Source organism: Chaetodon auriga, chromosome 7 (genome assembly GCF_051107435.1).
Source record: "Chaetodon auriga isolate fChaAug3 chromosome 7, fChaAug3.hap1, whole genome shotgun sequence".
Taxonomy (NCBI): Eukaryota; Metazoa; Chordata; class Actinopteri; order Chaetodontiformes; family Chaetodontidae; genus Chaetodon; species Chaetodon auriga.
This window is the reverse complement of record NC_135080.1, coordinates 9304723-9316048: the sequence shown is the minus strand read 5'-3', so window position 1 is coordinate 9316048 and position 11326 is coordinate 9304723. Positions and strand designations below refer to the sequence as shown.

Sequence of the window (11326 nt, the reverse complement as noted above, 5' to 3'; positions counted from 1 at the left end):
ATTTCTGTGCATTGTTACAAATATTATGTAAATCCAATATGACCATGAAGCAGTTGCCACAGCACAAATGATATAAAAGACTGATGGTTGGTGGTCTTTAATATCTTCTCACAATATGCTATATACTGCCATATCACTCAACTATATTTGCATGAATGCGTGTGTCTGAAATAACTAATATTCATATCTTGCAAACAGATGCCATCAAAGTTTGATGCACCACACTGTCCAAAAGAGGCGTTTCTAACACAAGCAGGTAATATTTAAAACAAAGATCATTCATTCAACAAGTCATTCATTCCTAAATGTTTTCCTCTAATGGCATCAATTTTGCTGCTTACACAGGCAGGCTGGAAGGTTTGCGGCCTACAGACACCAGCAGATGGGTTGCAAGGTTTTCTCTGGCAGCTGTGTTGCTGCTGGGAATCTACATGAAAAGAGTGAAAATACCACCACACAGAGTCAGTCCTGCTCCCGGCACTAACTCCACAATGGTGATGCTTTTTACCATGACATGGCGACATTTTTCACCGTCAGTGACCACCCATCAGCGCTCTGAGAGGTCCTGGATAGCTGTTGGGATCTCCTTTGTCATCTGCCTCTCTTGTGCTCTGGGGATAACTGTACATGTGTTAATTGTCTGCAGGGCTACTCACACCATTATGAAATTGTTTTGTACCACACAGCAGCAGTTTAGGGCTCTGTCTGTTACAGTTTTGTTTATCTGGTTGATTTCCAGGCCTCCTTTTCCAAATAAGAATGTAAAACACTGGTTTGATGAAATACCTGATGATTGCGTGGGATCCACACTAAGATCCTGGGCTGTGTTAGAGCAGATTGAGCTACTGGCTGCTTTGTACTGTGTGTTTGTCTCACTTCCCAGTTTGCTAGAATCAATCCTGACTAAATTAGATTTTTTGAGTGTCGTCTTGAAAGTGCAACTGATAACCTGTCTACAGAATTCAAGGGGACCAACAAAGTATGTACTGGTTATTAAGATCAACAGGCTAATTTAATAATAATAACAATAATAGTTGTACAGACTTCTATATTAAAGGTTTTTTTTTCATGAAAATGTCTCCTGTGTGTTTATATTAATGTCTTGTTATTAAATAATAAGAAGAAACTTTACAGTAAGCTTATGACTGAATACAAGATTATGCACTTAACTTTCAATAAATCTTGAAGAACATGCTTAAATGAAACCATTCCTAAAATTTACATTAATTTCATGCATTATAGCCCACACATTACTTTAAATACATTAAAGTTAAATGAATGAATTACAAGAGTAGTGATAAAATGATTCAGGTGTCATGGTGTCACGATAGATCTCGGGTGGCGCACGGGCAACGAAGACCATGAGCATGACAGCACTTGCCAAAGGCAATGATATGCTGCAGCAGTTTGCATAATAGAACGATGATGTAGAAATTCACAGATGCAATTACGATGAGCAGTTACCAAAATGCTATGACAACGGAGCAGTTAGAAAAATACAGTGACAATTTAGCAATTAGCAGGTGCAATGACGACGTAGCAAGTGACAAATGTGACGACGACGTGTGTGAGAGCAGGAGCGCTTTACTTTGTGATTCACTTATTGTGAATCTGTTTCATGTAAACTGAAATATCTTTGTCTGAGTAATAATAATAATAATAATCAATAGTAATATTAATGAAATTAAAATATTTATTTAAAGACACAAATACAACTGTGTATACTGACCATCTGGCATAAAAGTCCCCACCAAAGTAAAAACCAAACCGATGCTCTTTTTCACAAAGCTTTCTCAGTGCTGCATTACTTTAATAGCCTCTCTATGAAGCTACTTATTTTATTTATCATGAAGATCAATGCACATTTCAGTAATTTAAAAAATTTACTGTAGGTTGCTGGCATTGGGGTGTGTGACACTTGCGTAATGTTTATCCTGGATGTAGTGACCACTGTTCCCTGTTGTAGTAATCTTACCCATCTAAGACTGCCAGGCCCTGTGGGAAATGAATCAACCTTGTATAAAGAGAGCACATCAACCTGCATCTGATGGAGTAACTATAAGAACTGTGTCCTCATCTCTTTTAAAAAATGCCTGGTAAACATGCACGAGCTACAGAAAGCTATGATCTTACCTCTATTTGTTTTCTTCCTGGACACTGTTTCTGGATGTGAGCTGTTTGGTAGGTTTGACATGCCAAGTTTGTTCAAGCAGGGAGACATAATGATCGGGGGGATTTTCCCAGTTTTGAACAAAGAGATAACTACCACTTTTACGTTTGAGAGTGAGCCACCCGGAGTGAAGTGTGCAGGGTAAGTCTCAATACATCTAACTTTTCTTTTACTTCATAAATGCTCCTCAACTCCCTTTTCAAACTTGCATTGTATGTACATACCAGCAGCTCTTTATTCTTACAACCTATTTCAATCACCAAACCTTTTTAGATTTGACCTGCGACCCTTCCGGTGGACCCAAGTGATGATATTTGCAATTGAAGAAATCAACAAAGATTCTGTTCTACTGCCAAACATATCTCTTGGCTATAGGATCCTTAATTCTTGTGCATCTCCTACAAATACATTACGTGCTGCACTAACACTGGCTAGTAGACCAGAGGAGACAGAATTGACTTCTCCTTGTCCTCCAGCTATCTCTGCTGTCATAGCAGAGTCAGGATCATCTCAGTCTTTAGCTGTGGCTGGAGCTCTTGGACCATTTCAAGTGCCAATAGTAAGAGATTAAATGAGATGTTTTACTGCATTGGTGTTCTGTGATATTCAGTGTTTTTTTTTGGTGCTTGTGTTGAGTTTTGTTTTTTCAGATTTCTTTTGGTGTTTTTTCATAGGTAAGTTACTTCTCAACATGTGCCTGCCTGAGTGACAGAGCTAAATATCCTACATTTTTTCGGACAATCCCCAGCGACTACTTCCAGGCAAAAGCTTTGGCTGCATTGGTCAAACGTTTTGGCTGGCAGTGGATTGGGGCCATACAGTCAGACAATGACTATGGGCGGAATGGGATCCTGGCTTTTACTGAAGAGGTCAGAAAGCTTGGGGTTTGTATTGCATTTGTCGGGACAATTCTACGTACATACACTATGGATAAAGTTCTGGATGTTGTGGAAATGATCAAGCAGTCAACTGTCAAAGTCATTCTTGCTTTTGTTCCAGAGGGTGACTTTTACCCTTTGATGAGAGAGGTTGTGAGACAGAACATTACAGGTATTCAGTGGATTGCCAGTGAGGCCTGGATAACAGCAGTTCGACCCTCCACACCTGAAATCTACCAAGCTTTTGGTGGAGCCCTGGGATTTGTGGTGCAGAAGATGGCTATTCCAAATCTAAAACCATTTCTTAAAGGTATTAATCCTTATTCTGATCCAAGTGCAGCCTTTGTGAGGGATTTTTGGGAGATTATGGTGGGCTGTAGACCTGTTTCACCTGGGGAACACACCAGTACAGAGGCAACAACTGAACTATGCAAAGGCAATGAGACATTGATGAATTCCCAGGATGTGTTCTTCAATGTCACACAGCTCAGAGTGTCCTATAATGTGTATAAAGCAGTTTATGCTATTGCACACGCCCTCCATCAACTGGTATTCTGCCAACCGGTTGGAGAAAAAACAGCAAGGCCATGTTTGAATATATCAGACATTAATCCCAAACAGGTGAGAAAAAGAACAAGAAAAATCCAAAATATGTCCAAAGGTCAGCAAATAAACAATGAACATCTTATTAATACCTGTTCCTTTTCTCAGGTCACTGATCATCTACAAATGGTCAATTTTAGGAATCAGTTTGGGGATAATGTCTTTTTTGATGTCAATGGTGACCCTCCTGCTTCTTATGATGTTATTAACTGGCAGTTGATAGATGGGCAAGTGCAACATGTCACACTTGGTCATTTTGCTACTGCTGCTAATGGTGATTATAAGCTCAGCATCCAGGAGGAAGACATTGTGTGGAGGACAGGGAAAATGGTAATCATGAAGACTTTTTTCATGCAATAAACTTGTAGAGTTTGAACCATGTTTCCTTTTTAAACATAGCATCAACTGAATGTAGCTGCACTGTTGTTACATTTTTTTTTTTTTTTCCTCAGGTCCCAACATCAGTGTGCACTAATGTTTGTCCAGTGGGAACCAGGAAGGCTCAAATAAAGGGAAAACCCACCTGTTGTTTTGACTGTATCACATGTGCTGATGGAACTATAGCCAACTCAACAGGTATCAGAAGCATGTATGCCAGACTAAACAAACATTCACATATCAATATCATAGTAATACGATGATAATAACAAAATCATGTTCTTTGCATGTATTCAATGTTCAAAATATTCTTGTGTTACTCCCTAGTTTTCTTGCTTTTAATTTCAATTTCATTTTTTCAAAATGCCCAGTCCAGTCCATTTTATTTATATAGTTAAATGAATATATAGTTATATTTATAGACACTGACCTGATGTCATGTTTAACAGGTGCAGCCGACTGCACACCCTGTCCAAAGGAATACTGGTCCAATGAGAGGAGAGATGAGTGCGTTCCTAAAACAATTGAATTCCTGACATATCACGAGCCAATGGGAATAGCTATCACAGTTGTATCCCTGCTGGGGGCGTCCCTGACGCTGGCCACAATGATGATCTTTATCCTCCACAGAGAAACTCCTTTGATAAAGGCCAGCAACTCTGAGCTGAGCTGTTTCCTGTTGTTTTCTCTTTTTTTGTGTTTTCTCTGTCCTCTCACGTTCATTGGCAGACCCACAGTCTGGACATGCATGCTGCGACACACAGCTTTTGGTGTGACATTTGCACTTTGCATTTCATGTGTCTTGGGAAAAACTATTGTTGTTGTCACAGCTTTCAAAGCCACAGTTCCTGGAAACAAAGTTGCAGGAAAGTTTGGTCCCGCACAGCAAAGGATCATAGTTTGCTTCTGCACTTTGATTCAGATAGTGATATGCGTGTTGTGGCTCAAGTTAAACCCACCTTTCCCAGATATGGTGTTCAAATACAGCAAGAAGATCATTTTAGAGTGTAACACAGGCTCTGAGGCTGCTTTCTATGCAGTGCTGGGGTACATAGGGCTCCTCGCAATAATATGTTTGGTCCTGGCATTTCTAGCAAGAAAGCTGCCCGATAACTTTAATGAAGCCAAATTCATCACGTTCAGCATGTTGATATTCTGCGCTGTCTGGATCACCTTTATCCCAGCATACATCAGCTCTCCTGGGAAGTTCACTGTAGCTGTGGAAATATTTGCAATTTTGTCTTCAGCATTTGGCTTATTAATTAGTATTTTTTCACCTAAATGTTACATAATATTGATCAAGCCAGAGACAAATACCAAGAAACATGTCATGGGAAGAATTTTTAATTTAAATGTGACTTCTTAATTTTAAAATATGATGCTACTGTTACTTTTAACTTTCATATAATGTACTTCAGATATAGTAGAGTATGGCAAGATATTCTTGCATTTTATATAATTCAGACACAGTAATACAGAGTTTGCATCTGTAAATCTCATATTTAATTACTTCATTTATAATCATACATTAAAGATGTACTGTATTGTAGGAGACATTAGTGGAAATTACTTCTTGGCATTTATTTATCATCATGCCTTGTTTATTATTTCCTAACAAGAAAATGTATTGTGTGCATGTAATTGCTGTGAAAATCTTAGCTGTAACTGTTAATTAGGCCGTTTAAAGAATTGCTTGTGTGTGCTAAGGATATGGATTGCTTACAGTAGCCTTCAATGAATGGAAAGTAAATGAGCTCTGCATCTAATGTAGATACAAATAATTAATAATTCACCATTTAGTACTATTCCATAGAACAAAAACACAATTATTTTGTATAGAATAGATTTGTTGATTTAAAATAAATAAATAAATAAAACTAAATCAATTGGCTTGTTCTAATTATTTATTTACGTTTTTGTGAAGCTTTTTGTTATCATCCTAATATTTTCACAAAAACTCTTCTGTATTATCATATTGTCCACACACTTGGAGATGTAATTTATAATAATCAGTGAAAATAAAAAGATTAAAAAAACTCTTTCACTGTCGCAAACTGTTTATTATTTCATTGTTAGAATTTATTGTTATTGATATACTTAAAACTTTTAATCATAGGAAGATGGGTTCTGCTGTATATAAAGGATTTCCTCTGGAAGACAACGTTATAGGCATTAGAAATTTCAATAAAAAATCTAATTATATCTTCATTCATCCATCCATTTTCTGCCACTTATCCCAATTTGAAGGGAGCAATCCACCATTTCGAGGCACAGGACGTCAGATTTGGAAGTGCTGACTCTCATCCGAACCACTTCATATGTGACGACAAACACCCCAGTGTGTATTTCATTAAAATGTCTTTCTTATGCATGGAAATTCTTTATCACATGTAATGTGCCATCATTTTCCTCTTTGCATCATGTTTTTCTTGTTGTTTTTTTCCGGTTTCAGGATTATGATGTAGCACTTCGGAGCAAAAATGCAAAAAAGGAGACCTAAAGATGACGCTAAAATAGCAAAAATATGGACAGCCACTGTGTATTTCCCAACTGTGCTCACATAAACTGGGATAAACGTAATCCACACTGCAAAGAATATCAGCATGCTGAAGGTGATGAACTTTGCCTCATTAAAATTATCTGGCAGCTTCCGAGCTAAAAAAGCCATTAGGAAGCACATGCAGGCCAGGATGCCAATGTATCCAAGAACACACCAGAAGCCGATCTCTGAACCAGTAACACATTCGATGACGATCGTAGCACTGTGGTAATCTGTGTTTTTGTTGGCATGAGGTGGACTGGTGAGCAGCCATATTAAACAGATTATTACCTGAGCAGAAGGTAAAACAGGATGTTCATTTTTAAATTGACGCAGTTAAAATATTTATCAAGTGGACTTATAGAAAGTGGTTCTCACCTGCACAGCCGTACTGACGAGCACACTGGCTCTCTGCTGGTTGGGTCCAAACCACTTCATGCCAATACTTCCTGGTAGTGTAGACCTAAAGGCCATTAGGACCACCACTGTCTTTGCCAGGAGGCATGAAATGCAGAGGGCAAAACTGATCCCAAATGCAGGATACCTGATACGGCAAAGCCAGTCTGAAGGCTCACCAATGAACAACAGGCCAACAAGGGAACAGACAGCAAGAAACACCAAGAGAAGGAAGCTCAGTTCCATGTTGTTGGCCCGAACAAGTGGTGTGTCTCTGTATGCGAAGAATATGGTGAAGATAGAGAGGGAAATACAAGCTCCAAGGACAGATACAACACAAAGCACAATACCCATTAACTCCTGGTACGACAGGAACTCAATAGTTTTTGGGATGCAGAGATCTCTGGCTTTATTAGGCCATGTGTCCTCTGAACAGCGTGAGCACTCTAAAGAATCTGACAATGGAGAGAGAAGAGAATATTTTAGCTTGGAGAAGCCAGATTTTGATTCACATAGGTCAGTTTATATTTTGGTAACACGGGAGATAAAAGGCAGAACACACCAGTCTTATTGCTAACTTCTCCCTCAGCACAGGGGACACAGTCAAAACAGCAGATGGGTTCCCCCTTTCTCCTAGCAATTCGGGAACCCGGAGGACAACTGTCGCTGCATACAGACCGGGAAGCCTGAGAGGCAAAATTCAGCTACTCAGAAAGACATTGATTTCAACCAATATTCACCAGCATCTCTGCTTTGTTGTGCAATACTGGTGTCTGACAACTCTGTTTCAGGCTGAAAGGCCAAAATATGCAAACCAAATTCAGTGTGAACTATAAAAGCTGTGTTACAACTCAGAATGAGTACAATTCTTAGTGTTAAATAATTAACAAAATTAGGAGGTAATAGTGTAACAATCCTATAATTATTATTACACAAAGAGTGAATTCTTTTAAACACAAGATGATCAAGGGAAAACTGATGCTCATACCTTTTAATTGGGTTAATTGGGTTTATGTTTATAACATTCATTTGCAATTGATGTTGGTGTGAGGAGATTATATTGGAAGGTGACATTTTATTCTGCTTTATTAAAAAATAATTATATTGTATAATACAAAGAACAAATTAGCTGATGTGTTGATCAACAGTACATAAAACAGTCGAAGAGGCGAACATGGTCTCAAACCTGTTTGCAGAGAACACACCTGCTTTCCAACAGGCCACTGAATCACTGAGTCATTTATGACCAGGCTGCTTCCAGCAGGTGAGGAGGCATCATAGAAACCTACTTTTACCAAATGTAGTGAACCGTCAGGCCTCCTTTGCCAGTTCAAGAGATCATAATAAGCAATGGGGTCACCATTTTGATCAAAGTTGACTTTCTCCTCCAGTACAGAAAAATTAGCTCGCTTCATGTAGTGGATTAGCTAAGGGAGAGAGGAAAACAAGTTAGCTTAACACAAACCATGGTGGACTTTACTTCTTTCTCACTGTTTTGCCTTAAAAATAATATTTAACTTAGAGTTAGTCTCACCTGCCATTGTCTAAAATTCTTTGGGTCTGCACAGGTGCCATTAAGGAAAGGGCCCTGTCCGGCTATGCAGTTACTCATATCTTGCAAGGCATAGGCCACCAGATACACAGCCTTGTAGACGTTGTAGGACACTCTTAACTGTGTCACATCAGAATAAGGGGAGTAAACATCACTTAAATCCTCCGTCCCTTTGCATGGCAATCTATCAAAGTAGTTGTCGCCCCCATGAGAGTGGCTGTTCAGTGACCCGTTAAGTCGACAGTTAAACATCTCTTCCCAAAATTCTGCCAAGAAAGCTGACTGACGAATATAGGATGGTCTGAGATTAGTGAGGTGTTGTTTCAGTCCTGGAATCACATCAGCTCTCTGGATGGCAAATCCCAGCATTCCGGCGAGGAGATCTCCAAACTTTTCCCAGAGCGAATTGGCGGTGGTCCAAGCCTCGCTAGCGATCCACTGCAGACCAGTTATATTCCGATTTTGGGTCTCTCTCAGAATGCCCTGCATCTCTGACTCACCGGAGAAACTAATGATGACCTTTGAGGACGACATCTGAACAGTAAAAATGTTGATATCATTAATATTTAATGCAATGTAAACTCTTAAACACTTTGAAGCATTATATTATTCTAATTCAATAACGTTACAACTGACCCTCAATCAAAGCAAAGGCAGCAAAGGACAGTGTTCCTGAGAAAACAATTCATTTTAAGTTACTAAAACTTTTTTGTTCTCAAGTATTTGCATCCTTATTGCTACTGCACGAACATTCAATCAATACTCAGTACTTCAACTAATGACTTAATGATTTTCAGGGTTACTGCAGTCAATGTCAAGAAATTTAAGTCTAATGTCTAATTCTTTTGTGATACATAAAGACATGATATTAGCATGTTTTTTTTTGTTTTTTTTTCCCCCGTGACTGTAGAATGCTAGGTTTAATTGTTGCCCCAACTATGCCATATCCCCTTGACTATACAGTATAAAGAAAAGTTTACTATAGTGTTCATGTTATTTTGTCGACTCCCTGTATGTATGAAAAAATCCTATAGACCCATAGGTACCTGAATAACATCCAGAAGCTCATCTAGAGCCTGCTGACTCAAGGCTACAGGGTAGAAGTGAGTGTAGGCAGCACACACACCATACTGCACTGACTCCTGCAGGAAGAGCTGGATGGCAAAGCGAGCGTAATCAGATTCCACTCCAATGACCCCCACCCAGGTCCAGCCAAAATAGTTAACCAGTCGGACCAGGGCTCTGACCTGGAAGGCATCACTCGGCATGGTGCGCATGAATGTGGGGAACTCCCTTTGGTTGCTCAGACAACTGCAGGATGCAAAGTAGCTCACCTGGTATTGTAGCAAACAATAATTACCCTTCTACACACTTTGAAAAGGCTGTTGACAAGCATCAAATTTCACCAAACAATACTACCATCTTTACAAGCATTCAGTTATGCAGATCACTTCTTTCCTTGCACTTCCACCACGATTACAAACAAAACACTGTACAACTGAAAGTCCAATCAGCAGTAACAAATATTTAGTCTCTGTCAAGTTAAAAACATGTCCTGGCAAGTGTTTTGATTTTGAATTTTTCAAACATATTGCTGGATTAAGTGTCTCTCTATTCTACTTGATATGCTAAATAAACATTTTAAACACTAATTGGATTATCTGAAAATAAATTACTAGAAACATGATATGGGGCAACTCAGTTTCTTTTCACGGGAAAGTGAGTGGCAAGAGTGTGACATTTCATTAGTATGAAAAACAATCATATGAGACTGTTTTAATAAGCAAAAACACATATCTTATTAACATTATCAGAACAAAAGTGCACAGACCATCAGCCAGTCTCACCAGGGGGATATGGAAAGAACCCAGGCTTCGTAGCAAAGCCATGGACACCCCAGAGGCAGCATCTCCTATGATTACTGGGGACACTGTCCTTTGTACAGCAGAACAACCTAAATTAGAACCAAGGTTACTTTGTGGACCTTTGCTTTTTTTGACGATGTTGACTGCGGAACCTCTCTCTGGCTGACCGTTCACCAGCAGCAAACATGCGCCCAGAGACACAGGTATGTCATCACAACTGTCACGAATGTGGAAACCCAGCTTGAGCTGTGGCAGGAGGTCACTACGCTGGTTGATCTCATTGATTGCAAAAGTCATGGTTTGCATCCAGCGCAAGGCACGAGCACTGAAACTGTGCAGAAGTGAAAAGCAGTTCATCACACAGCACAAAAACACACCAATATTAAAGTGCCCTAGACACAAATACAATAAAATGTATCTAATGTGTGTTACACAAGCCAACTAGTATTAAATACAATCAAATATTTACTTACTATTTATACATATTAGGCGTTGGTTTTGTTTTGAATGTTGGAAGAGAAGATGCAGGGCTGTAGTGTAAAGGGAATAAGCCCCCTATAACTACATCTCCATCTTCATACATACTGTTTTTGTCCTCTTCCCCCAAGAAAACACAGTTATCCAGAGCAGTAGCTAAACCAGTTTTGCTCCCAATGAGAGAAAGAAACATAAAAAGCTTTGCAGTCAATACTGCCATGCCTGGCCCTGACGCTCCAGCTCAGTAATGTTAGATACAGATAGATTTTAATGGCTGAATATAATAGTAGCTTGTCTTTCTGGTCACATACAAAGGATATCATCATCAATCATATTTCAGGACACAACTGATTTATATACGATTATTAGCACACATAAAGCTGAGGGGAACGCCCAGATACAATAGCTGTGACATCATTAAAAGTAATACCTCGGGATCCTGGGGTAGTGTGAATGTACATTACCCGA

The 11326-nt window shown here is 39.2% G+C and overlaps 2 protein-coding genes across 2 annotated transcripts; one reads left to right on the top strand and one right to left on the bottom strand.

Moving 5' to 3' along the window:
- Positions 1-2102: 2102 nt before the first annotated feature.
- On the top strand, positions 2103-5395 carry LOC143323396 (extracellular calcium-sensing receptor-like). The gene is made up of 6 exons (XM_076735225.1): positions 2103-2311; positions 2444-2729; positions 2845-3669; positions 3760-3981; positions 4104-4227; positions 4479-5395. Exons 1-6 carry the CDS (start codon positions 2103-2105, stop codon positions 5393-5395), a joined length of 2583 nt encoding a protein of 860 aa, XP_076591340.1.
- A 1035-nt stretch (positions 5396-6430) lies between these two features.
- On the bottom strand, positions 6431-11078 carry LOC143323395 (extracellular calcium-sensing receptor-like). Its single transcript, XM_076735224.1, has 8 exons — positions 10855-11078; positions 10364-10712; positions 9563-9850; positions 8499-9050; positions 8170-8391; positions 7527-7650; positions 6947-7419; positions 6431-6859 (listed from the first exon to the last, which is right to left on the bottom strand). Exons 1-8 carry the CDS (start codon positions 11076-11078, stop codon positions 6431-6433), a joined length of 2661 nt encoding a protein of 886 aa, XP_076591339.1.
- Between the last annotated feature and the right edge of the window lie 248 nt (positions 11079-11326).